The sequence below is a fragment of the Malania oleifera genome, chromosome 11, assembly GCF_029873635.1.
Source record: "Malania oleifera isolate guangnan ecotype guangnan chromosome 11, ASM2987363v1, whole genome shotgun sequence".
Taxonomy (NCBI): domain Eukaryota; kingdom Viridiplantae; phylum Streptophyta; class Magnoliopsida; order Santalales; family Ximeniaceae; genus Malania; species Malania oleifera.
In genome coordinates this window covers 30,952,822-30,974,091 of record NC_080427.1, presented here as the reverse complement: position 1 = coordinate 30,974,091, position 21,270 = coordinate 30,952,822, and the positions used below count along the sequence as shown (strand labels likewise).

Sequence of the window (21,270 nt, the reverse complement as noted above, 5' to 3'; positions counted from 1 at the left end):
TAGTAAACTCTGAATCTATAATAACATCTTTTGAATAGGTAGTGCAAATTAATTGAAAAATCAATAAAAATAAAAAGATTTTGGGTAAGAAAAACATACCCTATTCCTCCGAGTTTTATAGGTTACTTGAGCTCAAACGGTCACCAGCACCAATAGCAACCTACCGAACGATCACCTACACCAATGAGCACCTGCTGCTATATATCGTCCTCCTCCTTGCCAGAAGCTCTGCTCTTTGCACCGCGCATTTTCGAGTGAAGCGAAGGAGAAAGGAGGAGTTAAAGTCAGTCAAGGCAAATCTCGTTGGACAAAGCAGCGAGATTTGCCACACGTCACACACTGAATGATTGTTTCATTTCTGAGGCAAATCTCGCTACTTCGTCCAATGAGATTTGCCTTGATACACGTCAACACCCGTGTGTCTGACTCTTTTAAATCTTGTTGAACCAAGTAACGACGTCAGAGTCATTTCGAAAATTATTTTCTCAAAAAAAAAATATTATTTAATATATATATTTAAAAAAAAAAGACAAACCGGGAAAAACTCCACGAATCACCGTCGAATTTTGACTCTCGCTCTCTCTCTCTCTCTAAAGCTACAATTTCGAAAAAGCTTTACGAAGAATCTTCACAAGCTTAGCCGCCTGAGTCTCAGGGACAGCCTCCTCCACAGGCTCCACTGTCACTCTAGGATTCCTACCACGAGCTTAGCCTCGGTTTCTCTCTCTCTCTCCTCCACAGGCTCCACTGTCACTCTAGGATTCCTACCACGACCTTGGCCTCGGTCTCTCTCTCTCTCTCAAAAGTCTTCACTGCAGGAAGGAAATTTCTGGTTTACGGGAAAATGGTACGACATTACAGAATGAAAGGGCACAAACGGAAGCAGAGGGAGGATAAGTATGATAGAGAAGAAATGGAACAAATTATTGAAGAGGATAATGAAACAACGGATACCCATAATGAGCAAAAAGCCGAGGAGGTCGTAGATGAGCTTCCAGGTATTCCAGTTGTTCTACAGGATCAGAACTCCAAGGCCGGAGCAGTATTTGTTCTTGAGAGGGCTTCTTTGGAAGTTGCTAAAGTTGGGAAGGTGAATAAATTGGAACAGATGAGTGTCTGTTGGGACTATATCTGTTGCCACTTTACATGTTTTTTGTGGGATTTCTTAAGGATCCATAATCGTGTTGAAGCTCTCTATTGTCCTAATATCTTTGATTCTGTATGCAGAGTTACCAAATTTTGAGCTCAGATGATCATTCCAATTTCTTGCGGAGAAATAACAAAAACCCTGCTGATTACAGGCCCGATATAACTCATCAGGTTAGTCGTTAGTGAGCTTTTTTGAATTCCTTTTTAGCATTAGCTTTGAACAATATTATAGTCTGCCTCAGAGCTTCTATCTATGTGTTCTTTTTTGTGTTTTTTTTTGGGTTAGGGTAATTTTTATTAAGAAGTAAAGCAAAGTACAAGAGAGGAGAACTCCAAGTCTTAAACTATGGCGCAACTGTGAAACAATCAAAAGAAAGATCGCAATAGATCTGCCTTTCAATCCTCTGAATGTAAAATAGTGATAAATCCCAGACAAACCCAAAAAGATTGATCCTTTGAATGTAAAACAGCGATAAACCCCAGAAAAACCCAAAATAGTGGTCCCAAAAAGAAGCCAAGAACATCACAGTCTCATAAAAAAATTGAGATAATTTATGCAGATTTTAATTTCTTGTGTTCCTCTCCATACGAAGGGTCCACAAGATAGTGAATATTGCTCCTTTGTCAAGAACGGCGTCATCTCAACATGGGCCAAACCCCTAATTTCACCAATAAAAGATCGCCCACATTCATTATTCCATTGCCACTTTACAATGCACAAACAAGTTAGCATTCATTTCTTTAAAGTCGTTGAACATGATGCACATATTGGGACTCCGAGACTTGTAAGGTCTTCTTTTCTGAAGCAAAGCATGTGTGTTAATCCTATTCAGTATCAAAGTCCAAACAAAGGCCCAAATCTTCCAAGGAATCTTGGCGTTCCAAATGATGTGGCTCCTAGGGAAAAAAAGATGGGAGGAGGAGCTCTTTAAAGATGCAAGAAGAATGATTTTGAAGTGAACAGCACCAAAGGATCCGCCCTACTACACTCTCTTGAGTCTTGGGTGTGATTGTCGTAGTCATCCTCCATCTTTAGTTGTTCTCTTTCTTATTAATGAATTTCTTTTCTATAAAAAATGAAAAATTGTTTTAATTTTTGGTTAAAGAAAAAATATTTTTAAAATTTTATTCCCCTGTGTCAGAGTAAAAAATTTTGATTCTTAAGAGCCTGTTCAAATAGTAATCCAAAAAAAAAAAAAAAACATGTTCCCAAATTTATTTTTTTGGGAACTAGAATAGAATGTTTTATTGCACTATTTAAAGCAATGTTTTGAAAGGCTTAGTCGAGGTGAGCTTCGAGCCTCAAGGCAAGGCATGCCTAAAACACCGTAAGGGTCAATCTAAAATACCAAATCCCAAAAAGGCTAATGCATTAAATGCCGAGGCTTATGAATTTGTACAAAAAGCATGTCTTTTGCATATTTTTAGTCAGCTTACGCATTTTGGATATGTAATTCTCAAGTTAGATTTGACTAGAAAATTGTAACTACATGTTTAGATATAAGAAATGTCGTAATATGAATTGATTTCTATGATTCTTGGCCTCAACCTCTCCAAATAATTGAGAGTTGTACTTAAGATTTGACAATAATTTGAACATTGTAATGTTATAGCTATCTCTTGCAATGATATATGTAATGAATTCGAGTTAGCAATTTTGAATTGCCACCAAGTAGTTTACAAATTATATTTGATTTTTTTAAAATCAATTTGTTTATGACATATATAATTCATTTACTCATTTTTATCTAAAAATAAAATTCTTCAAACGTTATGCCTTGCCTCTTAAGGGTTAAAACATCTTGCACCTTTTAAAACATTGGTTGAAATAATTAAATTTGAGTGTAGTTCTCAAAATGAAAATGGGGATTTGTGTTAGAGTAGTTGGTTAAATCACATTTGAATTGTCAACTTCTAACAACCAAATCTCCTTTGAAAACTAAGTGGCTGTTTGTGATCACTGTAAAAAGTTATGAAAATGAAAATTAGAAATAAAATTAAAAATCAGAAATAGAAATTAAAAATGGAAAACCAGTGACCTTTTTGGTTAATATTTTTAAAACTAAAACATCGTGTTTTTAAAGGCGTAAATGACGCCGCCTTGAGTCGTTTTATGGCAAAAATGCACCAAGGCGGAAGTTAAAAGGCGCAAGTCTACAAAAGCGTACGCCTTAGGCCAGAAGGCATACGCATCAGGCAAAAAACCTTGTTGAATTATGGCTCATTTCTAGAAACTCACCATTGTTGAACTTGAGATTGCCCTGGAAGTCTTCAATGGTGGGCTAGTTTTCAATGGTAGGTGATGAGTTGTTGTAATAGTGTTATTTTCTAACCTATATAAACCCATCACTTCCATTTGTAAATCCATCTCCAAATTTGCTTACTTCTTTCTTAGGCACATTCTCTCTTCTTTCTCTCTCATTTTGTAATATTTCTGCAATAGATTAATATTAGTTGATAGTGTTTGAGGGCGTAGGCACAATTAGCCGAACCTCGTTAAATCTGGTGTTCTTCCTTTCTTCTATTCAGTAGTTAGCTATTTTCAAGTATAATTGTAGTAATATATTGTGCTAATTACATGTCTAAGGAAAATTCTGTCTAGAAAAGTGGGACTTAAGCGGTCCGTTGTGACCCCCCATTTCCCTGGGAATTTACTTGGTGTAATTTTGCACAATCATTCACTCTCTATTCACCTGTGCAATAGTAAACTGTGGTGAAGTTAGGTGGAATAATCTCAAGTTTTACAACAATTGGTATCAAAGCCAAGGTTATTCTTAGTATGCTCTATGGTTGTAGCTTAGTCTGATCTTCCACATTAGAAAAGTTTTCCTTGGGCTATTCCGCATCGGCAGCTATTGAATAGCGTTTATGGCAGAGATGGCAGATAGCGCAAAAACTTCCACATCAAACTCGTCTATTTTGGCAAGAACTACTGTGACAAATGCCAGATTTGCAGTGGAGATTTTTGATGGCACCGGTCATTTTGGTATGTGGCAAAGTGAGGTTCTAGACGCTCTCTTTCAGCAAGGTCTAGACATTGCCATTGAAGAAGAGAAACTAGAAGATATTGAGAAGAAAGAATAGGGGACCATCAATCAGTTAGCATGTGGTACAATTCGACCGTGTCTTTCAAGAGAGTAGAAGTATGCATTCTCTAAGGAAACTTCTGCAAATAAATTGTGGAAGACACTGGAGGAAAAGTTTTTGAAGAAAAGCTCTCAAAACAAACTCCATATGAAGAAGAGACTATTTCGCTTCACTTATGTCCCAGGTACCACTATGAGTGATCATATCACCAACTTTAATAGGTTGGTTACTGATCAAGTTAATTTGGATGAGACTTTTAAAGATGAAGACCTGAATTTGATGTTGTTGGGATTCCTTCTTGAGGAGTTTGGGTTTCTTGAAACTTCTCTACTCCATGGAAAGGATAAAGTGTCTCTTAGCGAGGTTTGTGCTGCTTTGTACTGCTATGAATTGAGGAAGAAGGACAAGCTTGAAAGCACAAGTGGAGCCAACGAGGCTCTAGTAGTTTGAGGCCGTTCACAAAGCCAGAATAGAAGAAAGAAAGAGAGATCCAAGTCAAGGTCTAGACCAAACAAAGATGAATGTGCCTTTTGTCGGAAAAAAGGGCACTGGAAGAAAGACTGTCCGAAGCTAAAGAATAAAGGCAAACCTAATAAAGGAAAGGCCGTCTCAAATGTGGCTGAGTACGAAGATGGAATCTCAGATCTTTCATTTGCTGTTACGTCGTCAACTAGTTCTTCGAGTATATGGCTACTAGATTTTGGGTGTAGCCATCATATGTGTCCCAATCGGGATTGCTTCTTTGATTTTAAAGAACTAGAAGGTGGAGTTGTTTACACAGTAAATGATATCCCTTTTACCACATATGAGATTGGTTCAGTCCGCTTGAGGAATCAAGATGGATCAATCAAAATATTGATGGACGTTAGATATGTACCAAGTTTGATGAAGAATCTTATTTCTGTGGGAACCCTAGAATCAAAAGGATTCAAAGTAGCAGCAGAAAACGGAGTCATGAAGATCATCTCTGGTGCACTCATGGTAATCAAGGGAATTCAGAAGAACAATAACTTGTATCACTATCAAGGTCATACAGTTATTGGGACGGCAGCAACAGTTTCTACTGATGATAAGGAAATAGAAGAAATTAGGTTATGACATATACGCTTGGGGCATACAGGTGAAAAATCCTTGAGACTTCTTACAAATCAAGGATTATTAAAGGGAGCAAAGACTTGCAATCTAGATTTCTGTGAACATTGCATCAAAGGGAAGCAAACAAGAGTGAAATTTGGTACTGTAATCCATGATACCAAGGGTATTTTAGATTATGTTCACTCTGATGTGTGGGGACCTTCCAAGACAACTTCATTGGGAGGAAAACACTACTATGTGACCTTTGTTGACGATTTTTCTCGAAGAGTATGGGTGTATACTATGAAAACTAAGGATGAAGTGTTAGGAGTCTTCCTTAAATGGGAAAAAAATGGTGGAAACTCAAACAAGCAGAAGGATCAAGCGCCTTCGTACAGATAATGGTGGAGAATATAGAAGTGATCCATTTCTTAAATTCTGCGAAGAAGAAGGTATTATACGACACTTCACAGTGAGAAGTACACCACAACAGAATGGAGTGGCAGAACGTATGAATCGAACATTGTTGGAGAAGGTTCGGTGTATGTTGTCCAATGTTGGGTTGGGGCTGTAACATATGCCTGCCACCTCATCAACCACCTACCATCTACTGCTATTTGTGGTAAAACACCATTGGAGAAATGGTTTGGAAAGCCTCCTACAGATTATGATTCCTTACATGTATTCAGTTCCACTGCCTACTATCATGTCAAGGAATCAAAGATGGATCCGAGGGCTAAGAAAGCAATCTTTATGGGAACCACCTCTGGAGTAAAGGGATATCGTCTTTGGTGTCCAGAAACAAAGAAGATAATCTTCAGCAGCGATGTTACCTTTAATGAATCTACTTTTTAAAAAAAGGTGACCATAGAAAGTGTTGAGCAAACAGACGGTGCTCCAAAACAGGTGGAGTTTGGTAGAAGAATTGTTTTCCCAGAAAATGAAGACTCTCCTATGGTAGAAGAAGAGTCGCCTGAAGAAGAGGTTTCAACCCAATAACCTCCACAGCAACATGAATCTATTGCATTCAGTAAGACAAAGAGAAAAACTAGAAAGCCTGCTCGCTTTGTTGACATGGTGGCTTATGCATCTCCAATTGTAAATGATGATACTCCTGTCACTTACAATGAAGCAATCCAAAGTTCAGAAGAAGAAAAGTGAAATGGAGCCATGAATGAAGAAATGCAGTCCCTTCATAAGAATCGAACATGGAAGCTTGTTAGTCTTTCGAAGGGAAAGAAGGCAATTGGGTGCAAATGGGTATATACAAAGAAAGATGGATTTCCTGACAAGAATAATGTTTGCTACAAAGTAAGGTTGGTGGTTAAAGGCTACGCACAAACGGAGGTAATTGATTACAATGAGGTATTTTCTCCAGTAGTAAAGCATTCCTCCATTAGAATCTTATTGGCTTTGGTAGCAAAATTGGATATGGAACTAGTTCAATTGGATATAAAAACTGCATTTTTACATGGAGACTTGGAAGATGAAATTTACATGACTCAGCCAGGAGGTTTCTAAGTTGTTGGAAAAGAAAATATGGTGTGGAAACTTGAAAAATCGTTGTATGGATTAAAGCAATCCCCAAGGCAGTGGTACAAACAATTTGACAAGTTTATGATGGGGCAAAAGTATAGAAGAAGCAAACATGATCACTGTGTGTATTTTTGCAAGCTACAAGATAGATCTTACATATATCTTCTTCTTTATGTTGTTGATATATTGATAGCCTCCAAGAGTCGGATAGAAATTAACAAACTGAAGGCTCAGTTGAATAGGGAGTTTGAGATGAAGGATCTAGGCGAAGCAAAGAAGATTCTCGGTATGGAGATAAGTAGAGATAGGGGGAGGCTTTGTTTGACTCAAAAACAATATTTGAGGAAAGTACTGAAGCATTTTGGTATGAATGAGAAGTCAAAACCTATTAGTACTCTGCTTGCTTCTCATTTCAAGCTGAATGTATCTATGTCTCCAAAAACTGAAGTAGAATGAGAATACATGTCAAAAGTACCATATTCAAGTGTTGTTGGTTGCTTGATGTATGCCATGGTGTGTACAAGACCCGATATTTCACAAGCCATTGGAGTTGTGAGCAGGTATATGCATGATCCTGGAAAGGAACATTGACAAGCTGTGAAATGGATTCTATGATACATTTTGTATACGGTAGATGTTGGACTGATATTTGAGTAAGATAAGCAAGATGGTCATAGTATTGTTGGATACTGTGATTTTGACTGCGCTGGTGATTTGGATAAGTTTCAGTCAACTACTGGCTATGTATTTACTCTTGCAAAAGCGCCGGTTAGTTGGAGGTCTACCTTACAGTCAACAGTTGCTTTGTCCACTACAGAGACAGAGTATATGACAATCACAGAGGCTGTGAAGGAGGCAATTTGGCTTCAAGGATTGATGAAAGAATTGGGAATTGAACAAAAGCACATCAAGGTGCATTGTGATAGCCAAAGTGCTATCCATCTAGTAAAGATCCAAGTTTACCATTCAAGGACAAAGCATATCGACGTTCGATATCACTTTGTTCGAGAAATTCTGGAAGAAGGTGGTGTAGTAATCCAAAAGATTCGAACCACTGAGAATCCTGCTAATATGATGACAAAAGTGGTGACTGTGGTCAAGTTTTAACATTACTTGAACTTGATAAACATTGTTGAAAATTGAAAGATTGGTGCTACAAGCGCGTTTGAAGACACTATGGAATCCATGAGAGATTTTAAGAGATGAATATTCGCTAAGGTGGAGATTTGTTGAATTATGACTTATTTCTAGAAGCTCACCATTGTTGAACTTGAGATTGCCATGGAAGTCTTCAATGGTGGGTTAGTTTTCAATGGTAGGTGATGAGTTGTTGTAATAGTGTTATTTTCTAACCTATATAAACCCATCACTTCCATTTGTAAATCGATCCCCAAATTTGCCTACTTCTTTTTTTTAGGCACATTCTCTCTTCTTTCTCTCTCATTTTGTAATATTTCTGCAATAGATTAATATTAGTTGATAGTGTTCGAGGACGTAGGCACAATTAGCCGAACCTCGTTAAATTTTGGTGTTCTTCCTTTCATCCATTCAGTAGTTAGTTATTGTCTGGTATAATTGTAGTAATATATTGTGCTAATTACATGTCTAAGGAAAATTCTGTTTAAGAAAATGAGACTTAAGTGGTTCGTTGTGACCCCCCATTTCCCTGGGAATTTACCTGGTGTAATTTTGCACAATCATTCACTCTCTATTCACCTGTGCAATAGTAAACTGTGGTGAAGTTAGGTGGAATAATCCTGAGTTTCACAACAAACCTCACCTTTTTACGCCTCAGCATCCAGGCGTACGCCTTTCGGTATCCCTAGCTAGAACCTAGAACGTAGCCTCTGCTCTCTCTCGAAGCCTCAACAAAGCCTCTGCTAGCTTCGACGAAGCTCGACGAAGCCTCAAAAAAGCCTCTGCTCTCTCCGACGAAGCTCAACAAAGCCTTTGCTCTCTCCTTCGAAGCTCGACGATGCCTCTGCTCTCTCTTCGAAGCCTCAACAAAACCTCTACTCTCTCTTCGAAGCCTCCATTCTTCTCCTCTCTTAACAATTCCTCTCGACGAAGCCTCTAGTATTCTCCTCTCTCGACGATTCCTTTGTACAAATCTCTTTAGTCTTGACGAAGTTTGGAGTCTTCTCCGATGAGTCGACGAAGATTTCGTAGCTTTCCTCCAGTTCCTTCTCCCTCTCCGACGACTCGATGAAGCTTCTGTAGCTTTCCTTTAGCGCCTTCTCCCTCTCTGACGATTCCTCCAAGTTGTCGTGGACCCTTCAATTTCTGCCTCTATTTATTTAGTTTTATATTCTTAGAAATTAGTGGATGATTTTAATTTGGCTTTTTCTATTCTTTTGGATGATGCTTTAATTTAGCTCTTTTTTTTTTTTTTTTAAAATTCTTTTGGTAATGTGGCTCATGTTTATTGTTTAAAATGTATTATTTGTGTTTTTTTTTTTAATCTAAAATTGGCTTATATGATATTTAAAAATTATATTTTTATTTTTTTCTCCATTATTCTAAAATTTTTCTCATTTTTTTACTATAAATAAATTGATTTATTTATTAATTATTTTAAAAAATACAGTCCCAAAATGCTTATGCCTCAATGCCTTGAGACTTACGCCTCGCCTCAAGGAGGGTAAAACGCCTTGCCTTATGCCTTTGCCTTTTAAAACACTGCTAAAACAAATTAAAAACTTGATTAAATCGATGCTCATTTTTGTCCTTGAATCAAATAATAATAAAAAAAATATGATTAAAATGGAAAAATTCCTCAATAATATGAATTAAAAATACTATAACAGAAATTAAAATCATTAAAATTAGTTATTTGATTATTATATTTATAATTTTACTTAACAAGAATCTTATTGTATATGACAACTGAAAATTTGTAAAAATATTTTGTAAATGGATTTTATTTATTTTAATTTTTTTGAAATTCTATAGACTTTTTTTATTTTTTTATTTTTTAATTTTAATTATATTTTAAATTCATATGATTATTTAAATTTAATTTAATTATAAACGAAATATAAAATGAATGATTTAATCCAAAAAAAATTAATTCTGGATAATAAAATAGTTGTCAAATTAAATGAAAATCATCAAATTTGGTTTTTAGTTTTTCTGCAAACAGCTAAAAACCAACATCAGAAGCAGAGAATTTGCAACTTAAACAAATGCTTTTTCATAATCTGTTTCTTCACTATATAGAAACTTAGAAAGTAGAAATGAAAACACCAAGCAGAAAATAGAAACGATATCATATAGACCATTTTCATGAGCAATAATGGCTTGACACAAGCAAACTTTTAAAAGGGCAGACAGAGAGACAAAAAAAGGGAAAGAAAAAGGTTACTGCTGGAAAAAAAAATGATCCAGTCACAACCAAACAAAGAAAATATTATCAAAGAGCAGAGAATAAAAACTGCTGAATATTAAAGTTCAAAGAAAAATCGGAACTGAAAATTACATTTTATAAAAGGATTATCTGCAGCATGAATATTCTCCTGTTTGTTTATTCTTAACCCATCAATGAATTTCTTTTGCAATCCAAAAAATAAAAATAAAATTGCCACATTTGAAATTTTCTGATAAAACTGATTCTAGACAGATTTCTTAGACTTTAACTGAGGCAATGAACAAAAAAAAAAAAAATCTAGGTCTGATTTGTATATCAATGGAATGGCCCTGGTGCTGATTGGAGATGAATAACACCACTCGGGTTGTTGAGAAGTCAACAAATAAGTAGATGATCAATGGTGAGTTGGCAAGATGAATGTGAGACTGATCAAGGCTGGATTGATGTCAAGTGGGCGATATTGACATTGAGTCAACCAAGAAGCAGACAATCACAATATGGTCAGTGTTGTTTTGCTCCCACCATAACACAAGCCCTAGATTGATTGGATGCAAGAGGGAACGAGTGAAGGTTGATAGGGCATTATGTCAGTCACCTAAGTAGGGGCTCTATCATGTGCATTCAATGGATTTGGATTTCTGAACTCAAGTACATGCAAAGCATCCTTTCTTATAACTTAAAAGGGAGCTGTTTTAGGGTGCCTGGTTGGAAAAAACAATGAAACAAACATGTTTTCATCAGTGTTCTTGTATCCTGTGTTTTCAAATGAAAAAAATTCTTGATAATCACTACCATTTGTGCTAGTTTTTATACCAGAACTCTCACTTTCACTACTATTTCCACTTTCACCACAAATGGAACTTGAAACATAACTGTCACGATAATTATCATTACCCTTAAAATGGAACTATTAAATGCTAGCATACAGGCTCTAATTTGTTGACCTGTGTAGGCACTCCTAATGATTCTAGATAGCCCACTTAATAAGGCTGGGAGGTTGAGAGCTGTATATGTGAGAACTGAGAAAGGTGTTCTTTTTGAAGTTAAGCCACATGTTCGTATTCCAAGGACATACAAGCGATTCTCTGGTATCATGTGTAAGTTTATATGACTCTGGCACCCAAACCCTTTATATGTGATGCAGAGTAATATGCGTTTTTCCATTATTTGCTTTTTCAGATTTCATTTCTGCTTCTGTATCACTCTATTTCTCCTTCGTTAATCATTTATGCAGTGCAGCTGCTACAAAAACTAAGTATATCTGCAGTTGGTAAGCGTGAGAAACTTATGCGCGTGGTTAGGAACCCTGTAACGCAGTATTTGCCTGTGAACTCTTGCAAAATAGGTGTGTTTTAAAGATTAAGTGTTCCCTAGTTACCAACTACAATAATATTCAAATAAATTGTTTGCTTGTATGTCAGGTTTTTCATATAGTTCAGAAAAATCAATTCCAATGCATGACTATGTGGCCACTATTAGCGATGATGTGAACCTTGTTTTTGTGGTATTGTTCTAACTTTTTAATAAATTCATGCTTTCTTTTGCTTTGTTTGATTTTAATTTGCATCTCATCTAATTCTATGCATGTTCAGGTTGGTGCAATGGCCCATGGAAAAATTGATAAGGAGTATACGGATGATTATATATCAAGTAAGTTAACCAGAATTGATTTCTTAGAAAAAACTTAACCAGACATATACCTGTCTCTTCCTATTCTATTACCAAACAGCATCTGATTGCATGTGGAATGCTTTTTGTTCAAAATCCATACCCATTAGCCAATTTGTACTTGAACCCCATTGAAAGTTTTCATTTGATAGTTTGTGCTTAATGTTAACTTTTTGAATTTTTTAAATCAAATCAAGAACATATTTAATAAAATAATCATACTATATATTTATATTTTTTTTTGGGGGGGGGGGGGGGGCGGGGGGGCGAAGGTTTGGGATGGTTTACTTTTTTTTAATAAGCAAAGAGAAAAAATTAACTGGGAGCCCAATCCAAGTTTAAGAGAATTTACAATGAAATAGCATCTACAAAATTAATGGCAGCTTAACTATTGGAGAAATGCTTCCCACTAAATAAAAAATACAAAGATTTGAGTCTCGAACCTTTGTGATGTTGAGAGAAATACCAACTCCTTCAATTACCATATGATTTCTTTCTTTCCATATCATCCACAGAAATAGTAAAAAGGGATTGCTGTACAAACTTCTTTATTTGTCAGTCTAAATGTCCCTCTTATGTAGGCACACAGAGAGAGAGAGAGAGAGAGAGAGAGGGAGGGATATACCTGTGTCTCTTCCTATTCTATTATAAAACTGCATCTGATTGCATGTGGAATGCTTTTTTGTTTAAAATCCATACCCATTAGCGAATTTGTATGTGAATCCCATTGAAAGTTTTCATTTCATAGTTTGTGCTTAACATTAACTTTTTGAAACTTTTAAATCAAATCAGGAACATATTAAATAAAATAAGCGTACTATATATTTATACTTTTTTTTTTTGGGGCGGGGGGGGTTCGGGATGGTTTACTTTTTTTTTTTTAATAAGCAAAGAGAAAAAATTCACTGGGAACCCAATCCAAGTACGAGAGAATTTACAATGAAATAGCATCTACAAAATTAATGGCAGCTTAACTATGGGAGAAATGCTTCCCACTAAATAAAAAATACACAGATTTGAGTCTCGAATCTTTGTGATGTTGAGAGAAATACCAACTCCAATACTTAAAAAAACAAAAAATGAACCTAAAGTAACTAAATTTCTAAAATAACCAAAATTTCCAAACAAAAGGCAAAACCCTAATTTCTAAAGCTATTGCAATATAAGCATCTAAAATTCTCCATTGGTGGCCTTCCACCCCCCCTGCAATCGTAGCCCACAACTCCTGCTAGGCATACTCTGCTGTCACGCATTAAATCCCCATCATAGCCAAAAACCAACAGTTTTCTTATTCAGCTGTGGCAAACCAAATGTGATGCACTGCCTCAGCCTCACACTTACAGAAGAAGCATCTATTCACCAGCACTATGCCCCTCCCAGGTGGCTTTCCAAGGAAACAAATTTCTTTATTCTTTGCAGTTTCCTTTGTCAGTGACCCTGAAACATTATAACTTCAAAAAACTACTTCTCGTATTCTCCCTTCTCACTCCATCTTCCTGCTGCACTGATAATGATTCCAAAGAAAAACATTTAAAGAATTTTTTTTAAAAAATTCCAGCTCCTGAGTGCGTATCAGGATAGGAACTTCCCATACATGATAAGTGATTAGAGAAGCTTTGGGATTCTAACAGATGAAAGGATAGTGGATGCTAGATACACATATGGGCATATATTCGTTTTTATTTTATTTATTTATTTTTGGTCTAAGCTCGCATAGGGATTTAAGTATTGAACTATTGTTGGTTGTATTGCAATTGTGATGGAACTAGATTAGGATATATATTGACCATATGGTAAGTAAAAGAAAGGTTTCTAGTTATAAATTCAGCAACAAGATCATGATATTTTATGTAAGAAATATATTAGTGCTAAATACGTTAATAGATATGTGCATTGCCAAAATGAAAAAGATTTGGTTGGCTGGGGTAGGTCATGCAGTTGTTCTGTGTAGGTTGCTCATAAAAGTTTTGCAAACAAGGATTTGGGTCATTTATCACTGCCTCAGAGATTTAGGACTGAATTTACCATTATTTTAGTTAGGTAAACTTGCAAAGCATTGGTTGAAAGAATTTTCAAGTCAGATGCTTCTAAAGTATTCAATGTTGAAGAATTTTTAAAGTGAACCTCTGTTTATAGTTTTATAGATGGAAAGGAGGTAATGAGGCTTGCCCCATGTTGGAAAAGGAAGAGATTTTTGATTGCCTCATATGCATGGGCACTCTACACAATTGCCTTTTGATAAGGGTAGGCCTTGCGTGGGTGCATTCTTGTAACAATGATGTCACACTATCCATGCCCATGTGTCATGGTCCGACTATTTCCACACCCTTGTGAAGGGCCGTGCGGCGCTTAGCTAAAACACTCTTGCTTAACTAGCCAACCTATCCTTTACCAATATTCATCCACGAAACACTTTCATTAGCATTCATTCAAATAGCAGCGGAAACAGTAATCAATTCATGAAAGTCGTGGCAAGCAAGCAGTAAACATTGAAGCAAACGTAATTCATTAACAACATCTCCGTTGACATTGTGTGCTTAGCGAGGGAGGCAAGTAGGCTAAACACGTTGACAAAAGCTAGTGAGTTTTACAATGATTGATGAACACTCACTCTCCCATAAAGAGCTTTCTAGGCTATTCTCACTCTGGCATTAGGAAACATCAAAGTGACCGAGGAGTCATACTACCTTATTTGGCATATAATGAAATAAATACTGGAAAATAACCCTATACTAGTATTTATATGATGGAAACCCATCCCAAACACACGAGGTAAGTGGTCATAGGCAAGCATAATGCTCTGAACAAGCTTAGCTCATGACATTTTCCCTCACTTATGTGGTCGACGTCCTCATAGACTTTGACGCTAGGTACACTTCAACTTTGTCCATGAACGGTTGCATATCTTCCACAGAAACCCAGCTAATTTCTTCATCACCAAGACCTTTCCATTTTTCTTAGAACTCCTGCCTCTTCTTCCTTGAGGATATGAACTCTTTGACGGCAAGGATATCTTCAACTCCACGTCTGTCAGGTTGAACTGTACTCACTTCTGCTCTGGTTAACTGACTTTTGCTCGGATCGTCAGTGTCGACATTGTACGACTTGAGGCAGCTGATGTGAAACACAAGATGCACTTTCATCCAAGTCGGAGGGTCGATTTTGTAGGAGACCTTCCCGACTTTGGTCAAGATGGGGACTGGTCCTTCATATTTACGAAGTAGTCTCCTATCTTGTCCTCGTAGTAACCTGACCTGTTCTGGATTGAGCTTAACAAGCAGCAAGTCACCTACGTTGAAGTTTTGCGGTCTTCTCCCCTACTCTGCCCACTTCATACGCTTAGTAGCTTTCTCCAGGTAGGCTCGAGTAATCTCAGCATTTTGTCTCCATTCTCTGGTGAAGATGTACGCTCCGGGACTCTTTCCTCTGTAAGGCTCATCCACTGTGTGAGGTAACAATGGCTGCTGGCGTGTAACAAGCTCAAAAGGGCTCTTGTTGGTTGTTGAGCTCTTTTGGGCATTGGAACATAACTGAGCCACATCAAGTAGTTGTACCCAATTCTTCTGGTTGGCGTTGCCGAAATGGCACATACTCTTCCAGTAGCCCATTGAATCTCTTCGTCTGTCCATTTGTCTGTGGGTGATAACTCGAAGAGATTTCAAGTTGTGAATCGAAGATTCTGAAGAGTTCTGTCCAGAAGTTGCTGGTGAATCTTGAGTCTCGGTCACTAACAATGTCTTGGGGAACACCCCAATATTTCACAATATTCTTGAAAAACAACAGTGCTGTCTCCTTTGTCGAACAGTACTTTGGTGCGGCTATGAATGTACCATACTTTGAAAATCTGTCTATAATAACAAGTATAGACCTTGCATCTCCCACTCTGGGCAGGTTGGTGATGAAGTCCAATGAGACACTTTCCCACAGTTTGGACAGTACTAGTAGGGGCTCTAACAGCTCTGCAATTTTCCTCCTCTCCACCTTGTCTTGTTGGCAAGTGAGACAAGTTCGGGTATAATCAACCACATCATCACGCATGTGCGGCCAATAGTACCCCTGCTTCAGTAAGGACAAAGTGCGCTGCCATCCTGGATGTCCGGCCCACATGGTATCATGACATTCCTTCAACAATGTCTTCTTCAGATCACCAGCTCGTGGCACAAAGAGCCAGTTACCATGAATCATCAGCAATCCATCTTCCATCCAGAATTGTCGTGCCTTCCCTTCTTCGGTAAGCTTCATTAAGTTCTACGCAACTGGATCTTAGGCTAAGTTCTCCTTGATGTGCTCCCACATCGTTGTGGTAAAAGTACTCAAAGTCAAATGTGCCACCATTTATAAGGCCGCTAGCTCAGCCTTTCTACTCAGTGCATCCGCGACTTGGTTCAATCGCCCTGCCTTGTGCTTATAGGAAAAATCAAATTCTGTCAAGAATTCTTGCCATCGGCCCTGCTTGGGTGTTAGCTTTGGCTGTGTGAAGAAATGGCTAATACCTGAGTTATCTGTTTTCACCACAAACCTTGACCCAAGTAAGTAATGCCTCCACACACGGAGATAATGTATAGCCACTAGCATCTCCTTCTCTTGAGTTGTGTACTTTCGCTCTGCTTCATTAAGCTTACGACTTTTGTACGCAATAGGATGCCCCTCCCGTAACAAGACTCCTCCAAGGGTGAAGTCTGATGCATCTGTCTGTACCTCAAAGGGTTTCATGACATCCAGAAGAGCAAGTACCGGATCTCTCATCATGGCATCCTTCAAGTCATCAAAGGCTCCTTGGCACTCCTTTGTCCAGTTCCATCCATGACCCTTCTTCAGTAGTTTTGTCATAGGAGCCGTTCTCCGTGAATACCTCTCTACGAACTTCCTGTTGTAGTTGGCAAGGCCAACAAAGGAACGCAACTCCTTTACTGTTGTTCGGATCTTCCATTTTTGAATTTCCCTTACCTTCTCCATATCCATCCTGATATGACTTTGTTCAATCACATAACCAAGGAATTTGATGCTCCGTGGAGCGAAAAAGCACTTTTCTTTCTTCACATATGGACTGTTCCTCTTCAGGCTGTCGAACACCTTTCGTAGATGCTCTTTATGTTCCTCCAGAGTGGAACTGTAGATAACAATATCATCCAGGTACACCACGACAAACTTGTCAAGGTACTCATGAAAAACCTGGTTGATCAAGGTACAGAATGTTGCAGGCGCATTCGTCAACCCGAATGGCATCACCAAGAATTCATATACCCCATACCGTGTCACACAAGTACTCTTTGGCTCATCCCCATCAACAATCCTCACCTGATAGTAGCCTGACTTCAAGTCAAGTTTAGTGAAGTACTTGGCATGACTTAACTGATCCAATAACGGAATAGGATACTTGTTGCGCACTGTCACCTTGTTGAGCGCGGTAGTCTACACACATCTGCAGGCTCCTATCATGTTTCTTTTGAAACAGCACCGATGCTCCAAATGGTGCTTTGGAAGGGCGAACATATCCCGCTTCCAATAACTCATCAAGTTGCTTCCTCAATTCTGCTAACTCTGGAGGTGCCATCCGATATGGACCTTTTGCAGGTGGTTTCACTCCTGGAAACAGCTCGATCTTATGCTCCACACCCCGTAGTGGAGGTAATTCGTGAGGCAACTTATCCGGCATCACCTCTTTGTACTCATCCAACACCGCTTGGATGGTCGTAGGCATCAGCTCTTGGTCTACTTCTTCATCTGCCACCACCGTGGCTAGATATGTTTGCTCTCCCTTTCTCAAACCCTTCTTGAGTTGCATAACTGAAAGGAACTTCCCATCGTCTCCTTTTGTTGCAACAGCTTGCACTATGCATGGGTGATCTCCCATTAGACATAGCGAACCAGCCGAAGGCATCAGCACTGCCTTTGTCCCCCTTAGGAACTCTATTCCTAAAATGACTTGAAAGTCATCTAACGGCACCGCTGTGAAATTCACATGACCTTCCCACTGTCCAAGCTTCACAGTAACTTGCTTGACTACTCCTAGAGTAGGCTGGGTTACAGAATTAGCTGCTTTCATGCGTCTTGTATCCTTCTCTAAGGATTAGTTGAGTCTCCAAGCTTCCGGTTGCGAAACAAAGTTATGGGTAGCCCCGGTATCCACCATAGCGCGGGTACTCTTCCCATTGATTCTCAAGTCCACAAACATTAGCCCTCTGGCTCGTGTAACATTTAGGGCTATAGTCTGCTTTTCTAATGCGCTCACCTGCCGCATTGCACCCATCCTTGGGGTCTCATCTTCTTCTGCATCGTCTTCCACTGCCTGTTCTGCAATGGAAGCCTATAAAGCATTAAGTGTTGCTTTGTGTGGACACTCAAAAACTCAATGAGGACCTCAACACAAGTAACACTCAAGTTTACCCTTTCCCTTGGGTGTGTTGAACCCTCGAGACGACAAAACTTCCTTTGAGGTTGATGCTTTATAGTCGGCTCCCCCACTCTTGGGTTTGCTTTTCTTGAAAACTTTCCATTGTTTCCCTCTCTGCCAGACCCTTTGGACGAAGCGGTATTCTCCCCAGCATAGTCAGTCAAGCGTTCTGCAGCGGCTTGTGCAGTAGACAAGTCTTGAACTCTTTGTCTATGAAGTTCAATTCTTGCCCACGGTTTCATCCCCTCTAGAAAATGGAACAACTTGTCTTTCTTCGACATATCCCTGATATTCAACATCAAAGCAAAAAATTGTTTCACGTATTCCTTGATCGACCCAGTATGCTTGAGGTCTCTCAGCTTTTTCCTTGCATTATACTTAACATTCTCAGGAAAGAATTGGGCCTTGAGCTCTCTCTTCAAGTCTGCCCAAGTATCAATTACACAGCTTCCATTTTCAATGTCATTGTACTTAGCACGCCACCACAGTTTGGCGTCACCAACCAAGTACATGGTTGCAGTATCCACTTTCACTTGTTCTAAGGCCATCCTCACAACGCGAAAATATTGTTCCATATCAAACAAGAAGTTCTCTAACTCCTTAGCATCACGGGCACCCCCATACATCCTAGGTTCTGGTACCTTGGTCTTGCTAACTCTCGGAGTGTTGGAGTTCCCCATAGCAAGAACCATCAGATTCATCTTTACATCCAGATCAACCATCCGGGCCTGCAAAGTTTCCACAGTGTGGTGAAAGTCCTCTGACATTTCACTTGTCAAACTTGCTTGATGCTGGTGTGATCCCATCACTTCATCAACAAGTCTCCTCAATTGGGCCATCTCGTTGGCCATATTGTTGGTTGTTGGTTGTCTCTTCAACCTATGCTTCCGGTGCACTGATTCTTTCAGCATTGTTTGGTGCCATGGTAACTTACCAAAGCTTCCCAAATCCCACAATGAAGGTAACTGAATTCTCATAGCAACTAAGCCTTAGCTTTGATACCAAGTGTCACGGTCCAACTATTTCCACACCCTTGTGAAGGGCCGTGCGACGCTAGCTAAAACTATCTTGCTTAACTAGCCAGCCTATCGTTTACCAACATTCATTCACGAAACACTTTCATTAGCATTTATTCAAATGGTAGCGGAAACAGTAATCAATTCATGAAAGCCGTGGCAAGCAAGCAGTAAACATTGAAGTAAACGTAATTCATTAACACCTCCATTGACATTGTGTGCTTAGTGAGGGAGGCAAGTAGGCTAAACACGTTGACAAAAGCTAGTGAGTTTTACAATGACTGATGAACACTCACCCTCCCTTAAAGAGCTTTCTAGGCTATTTTTACTCTGGCACTAGGAAACATCAAAGTGACCGAGGAGTCATACTGCCTTATTTGGCATACAATGAAATAAATATTGGAAAATAACCCTACACTAGTATTTACATGATGGAAACCCATCCCAAACACACGAGGTAAGTGGTCATAGGCAAGCATAATGCCTTGAACAAGCTTAGCTCGTGATATTATGCATGTGGGATGTAGTGCGACGCTTTGATGGTATCCTTTACACTTTGTATGTGCGTGTTGGCTTGATACACAATTTAGGTGCTTAAGGTTCTGAAGTTACGACTTAAATTCCGCATCTTCTGATTTGCTTGATTTTGTCTTTGAGGGGATTTGCTTTATCTTGGTGTGCACTACTTACAATGAGGGTGAATAAACTCTTAGGAAAAGCAATTACATGACACCTTGAAGCTGTTTTGTTTACAATTTTATAATAATTCATTTTGTACACGCTATTATCCTAATTCTCAATTTCCTTACTCTTAAATGGAACAGTCACAGTTGTGGAAAATCTTCAAGGGGTCATAGTGGGATCCATCTCCTGAATCTTGATCAGCTATATATTGAACAAGTCATGTTTTTAAATACAAACTTGTTCTCCAGCTTTGATGTCACTAGTTTGGATCCTAAGTCTTCATTGGCTGTAGCAGTAGCCGACTAGCTGCTATGTTATGAAACACTGTAAAGATGCTCTCACACGGTTTAGTTTGACAATAGGCCCAGTAGAATCCAGTCTTGATTGGCACTATATTGAACACTGCAATAATACAGACTCATACTCTAGCTTTGGATGTTAAATTGCACAATTCTCACCACCTAGTTTTGCATAAGCAGCAGCAGCAGTAGTGAACAGTTGGTTGCTCCTTGGACACTGTGACGACCCTCCCCTGACTCATAAAGTGGGGAGCCTTGTGGCCAAGGGACGCTAGCAGCAGTCGTAGTGAACAAATGGCCACTGGACATTTTATGAGTGACCTGAGACATTTGAATTTTTTTTTTCTCCTGTGTTTTTCTTCCAATGCCCCAAGTATCATATAATTTGATCTTGACAATTGTGATTATTCGACTTCCCTAATTTTGCAGTTTTGAATAATCCATTGACTGCTGCCTGCTGTATTTTCTCAGCCGTGATTCATTTTTTTTTTCCCCTGATTTTGCAGTGTCTGGTTATCCATTGAGTGCTGCCTGGTGCATCGGTACAATTTGCCAGGCTTTGCAGCAGAAGTGGAAGATATTTTGAATCTATCCTTTCTTCTTTTGTAGTCAATGTAGCTGTTTCTGAATCTAGTTAATTTGGTCGCTTAATATATGTCAACTAGAGGATTGTACATTGATAATTTTTTGCATTTTGATAGAGAATTGGTAAGAGATGCCAGCAAAATTTTTTACAAATGAGGCATGAACTTGTGTTTGGATTTCTTGCTTATAAAAATTCCTTCATTTCTATTCTCTAGTGCTGTCGGTCGGTTGGTCGGTTCTGTTTTGTTTTGTTCTGTTCTGTTCATCCTAACTTTGCTTTATTTACTTTTAGATTTTATTGTTCCATACACATTGAACAAATTTTCAGATTGACATGTGACATTAGAGCCTATTAATAAAGATAGCGTGGATCTTTTAAGTTAAAGGTATAGCGAGATATAAGGTTGAGCG

The 21,270-nt window shown here is 38.5% G+C and overlaps 1 protein-coding gene across 1 annotated transcript; it reads left to right on the top strand.

Annotated features, from left to right (window-relative positions):
- Window positions 1-536: 536 nt before the first annotated feature.
- On the top strand, window positions 537-21,069 carry LOC131168429 (uncharacterized). The gene is made up of 7 exons (XM_058127845.1): window positions 537-1,090; window positions 1,228-1,320; window positions 11,166-11,310; window positions 11,448-11,558; window positions 11,635-11,717; window positions 11,806-11,863; window positions 20,781-21,069. Exons 1-7 carry the CDS (start codon window positions 845-847, stop codon window positions 20,858-20,860), a joined length of 816 nt encoding a protein of 271 aa, XP_057983828.1. The 5' UTR covers window positions 537-844; the 3' UTR covers window positions 20,861-21,069.
- Window positions 21,070-21,270: the final 201 nt, after the last annotated feature.